Source organism: Amblyomma americanum, chromosome 8 (genome assembly GCF_052857255.1).
Source record: "Amblyomma americanum isolate KBUSLIRL-KWMA chromosome 8, ASM5285725v1, whole genome shotgun sequence".
Lineage (NCBI taxonomy): Eukaryota > Metazoa > Arthropoda > Arachnida > Ixodida > Ixodidae > Amblyomma > Amblyomma americanum.
Window position 1 is genome coordinate 29,149,264 of NC_135504.1, and position 3,483 is coordinate 29,152,746.

Genomic DNA, 3,483 nt, shown 5'->3' on the forward strand with positions numbered 1-3,483 from the left:
TTCTCCGCCTGTCAGTTACAGTGACTAGGCTTGTTAATTATTGAAACGCGTCCGAAAACCACGTACCTAAGCAAGGATACAACATTCCTACTGTCGCGTCGTCTGCTAAACTCCGACTTGCAGAGTGATTTTTTGGCGCAAAACACCATCGCAGAATGACAAGCGGTCAGCATGACATACAGAGCAAATTATTTGCGCGACCCTTGCTGTGGTTTGAAGATCAAGACCCGAAAGCAATGCCATTTAGTGTGTGTACTCACAGCCATTTATTGTCCTCACACTTTCAGAAGTAAACCGCTTAAGCTAAATTTTATGCGGCATTTTGAGCTCATATATGGCTCAGAGAAGTCAACGGTCTTGTAAATATGATCGATTTACCGCTATGATGTGAGTTTTGGTGTTGTTTTTGATGTAGTAATAATTATAAAATTGATGTCACAGCTATGTACACATGAACACCATATGAAGCTTTTATTTACAACTGACTTCAGTGCAGAAATGATCAGAAAAAAATCTTGTTTGCAAAAATCCACAACTTCCCTGCCATTGCCTTGTTCAGCACCTACTCAATTTAAGGTGCTTTGACGCCTGCCGCTTGCTGTCGCTGGCTCGATTAATGCTCTTCGTGAAAAAATGCAGACGAGTAGTTAGGTAAAATGCAGTTATTTCTGAAGCTATGGTATGAGCGTGCTCAGGGCATCCAAGCTCAGTTTGCTGCTTTTGCTTAGCAAGGTCCAAAACATCAAGCACACTTTCAGAGTGCAGCTCTGAAAGGCTAAAGGTTGTGAATGACTCTTCGAGGTCAGCCACAAATTTAAACAACTTGCTTGAAGGGTAAAGCAGATCTTTTCCTTTCAGTCCTCTGTTTAGGGGTTTTAACAGAGAGGTAGGCTGGACACCTAGGCAGCAGCGTCGGAATGGCACCGGGAGCTAACGACGGCTTGCCTCTGGGTATACGCACTTCAACGCCGTCGATTACGTGAACGTAGCCGCGCAATATGAGGTGGGCTTCAAAATGGTGCTCACACACTGCTGATAGTTCCGTGAGGCTCTTGTCGTCCCTTCGCATGTTCCGCTCCCACTTCCCTCGCAACTCGTAGTCTCTTGGTGCGGCAAACAACGATGCTTTAGGCGCGCCCGGGTAGCCGGTGCGGCAGCCTGGCGCAAAACAGTGGGAATCAGTTCTTATTTTCGCCATAACTTCGTTAAATTCCCTGACACTGATGCTACATAGTTCCTGCTCACTGCTATCCCTACTTAACAGCAAGATACGAACGCTAAAGTAAAATTTACTGCGTGACAGCGCGCGCGCGAAGCGAGCTAAATCACACACCGCATTGCCATGTGCTGCCAACGCGCGCGCCGGAGGCTAGGAAAAGGCGCAGCAGCGCCCCTGGCGGCCGTCAGTGTCAACTCGCTTCAGCCGAGCTGGCCCCAGCAGCCACCGGTCGCGCCACTAGAAAGTATTCTAGTTCACTATACTTCGGCAGGGAGCTCGCTACCAGTGCTCTTCCAACATAACGCAACTTTATCTCGCAGCTTCTTGCCCTGCGACTCTCGACCATGGTGGCTGCTGACCAGTTGTGCGGAGTCTGCGGTCGGGGCGAGGCGCGCTACCGGTGTCCACGCTGCCGGACGCGCTACTGCTCGTGCGGATGTTACCGGGACCACAAGCAGGAGGAAGGCCGCTGCGTCGAGCCGCCCGCGCCGGCACCAGAGACGAGTGTGGAGCCCGGCTACCGGTACCCGACACCAGACACGGTTCCGCCAGAGAAGCTGTGCCGGCTACGCGAGTCGGAGGCCGTGCTGGAAGCACTGCGCAACGGGCACCTGCGCGCTCTGCTGCGTGAACTGGACGGAAGCAAGGACCCCGAGCGCATGCTGGGCACGCTGATGCGGGAGCCCATCTTCGTGGAGTTTGCGGACGCCTGCCTAGAGGCTGTCGGTGGTGAAAACAGTTCATGAGACAGAGAGGGAAAAGTTGCCGAAGGCGGGTTTATATACCCGTGTGCGGACACTGTCTGTGATGTGCGTTGGGAGGATTGTGCTGTGCGCAACACATCGGCGCTGTGGTGGTAGAACATCAGCTCATTTAGCGTACCGATTTGCGCGAGGCAAAATGCACGTGATGTAAATCAAAACGCAGTGCCGTGTCTCTTGATTGCAGTTCCTCTGTATTATTATTATTATTGTTATAAATACTAATTTCGAAGTCAAAACTTTCATCCCGTTTCTGTTCATGAGGAAGAATCCTCCGGTGTTGCTTTCCCGCGTGCTTTTCATTTTAATTACCTGAATACAGGTGAATAGTCACCCGATTCTCGGCCGATCCCCTAGTGTGGGTATGTGCCCTCGGCCGATCCCCTAGTGTGGGTATGTGCCATCTTTTGATAGGCTAACAACAACAGTGGTGTCAGCATTGATCAACAATCGCATTTCTGATGCTGCTGCCACTGGGCGCTCTTTGAAATTGCTTTTACCCACCGTACTAAGTCTGAGCTATTTATTGGTGGCCTTAGTGGAATCGACGCAGCCATTGCCAGTTGCTTGCCCCGTAGTGGGCATCGTTTCGTGAAGGGAGGCTTAGCAAGTGCCAACAGAAAGCAAATTCAGGCATGGTTGTGCCACGAGCTTGAAATGCACCCCCTTAATTATGAACCATTGTTCAACTCATTTTATAGCTGTCATTTTGAAAACATTGACAGTTTGGGCTGCTTAAAAACCACACATAAAAAAAATTGTGGACCTAAGCTTACCGGCTAAAAGCTGACTGGCATTAGCAGCTGAGAGGTATGGTGCTGCAGGCCCATTTTGACTTTTCACAGGTGACTGCCCGGCTGGGCGTGTTCATGCTCACATGCATGCTCAGCTTGGGGTCTCGGCTCAGTTGCGTTTCCTGCACACTTCAGTGACTTGAGGGGCTGCATGCACAAAGTAAATAAGACTTTCCAGTTCCCAGTCTAACCTTATTCGCAGGCGCATAACTGACTCATTTTGTCAGCGGACACCTGAACTGCCAAGTCAAAAGTTGAAAGGCAGCTGGAGAGGGGAGGACATGAATAGCATTGCTTGTGGGTGCAGTGCAGGATGGGACCAAAAAGCACTGTGCATGAGCAGAAAGCCATGTCTGATTCAGAGCATTGCTCTCCATCATGGACTACCCCTTTCAATCCTTCCCACCCAGTCCAGGGCCCGCTTGCTTGAAGCAAATGGGACAGTCTAGTTCCCACTTCAGCACTGTTCGCAGTTTTTACCAAGTTGCTAGAAGTGGGCTAGACCCTCTGCTGGATCTGAGGATGGGAAAGGTGCCTAACTGGGTCAGTTTGCTGGTGGACACCTCAGCTGCACCATGAGAGAAACACACAAACTCTAGCTGGAAACAAGTTTTTAGTCTGTGTTTCTCATGGTGCGGCTGAGGTGTCCACTGACACAGTGAGCCAGTTATGCATTTTTCCTTTCCTCAAATCCAGTGGAGCTGGTTTT

General features: G+C 50.3%; 1 protein-coding gene across 1 annotated transcript; it reads left to right on the plus strand.

Moving 5' to 3' along the window:
- The first annotated feature begins 1,487 nt into the window (after positions 1–1,487).
- On the plus strand, positions 1,488–2,205 carry LOC144100179 (zinc finger HIT domain-containing protein 3). The gene has a single exon (XM_077633201.1). It carries the CDS (start codon positions 1,564–1,566, stop codon positions 1,963–1,965), a length of 402 nt encoding a protein of 133 aa, XP_077489327.1. The 5' UTR covers positions 1,488–1,563; the 3' UTR covers positions 1,966–2,205.
- The last annotated feature ends 1,278 nt before the right edge of the window (positions 2,206–3,483 follow it).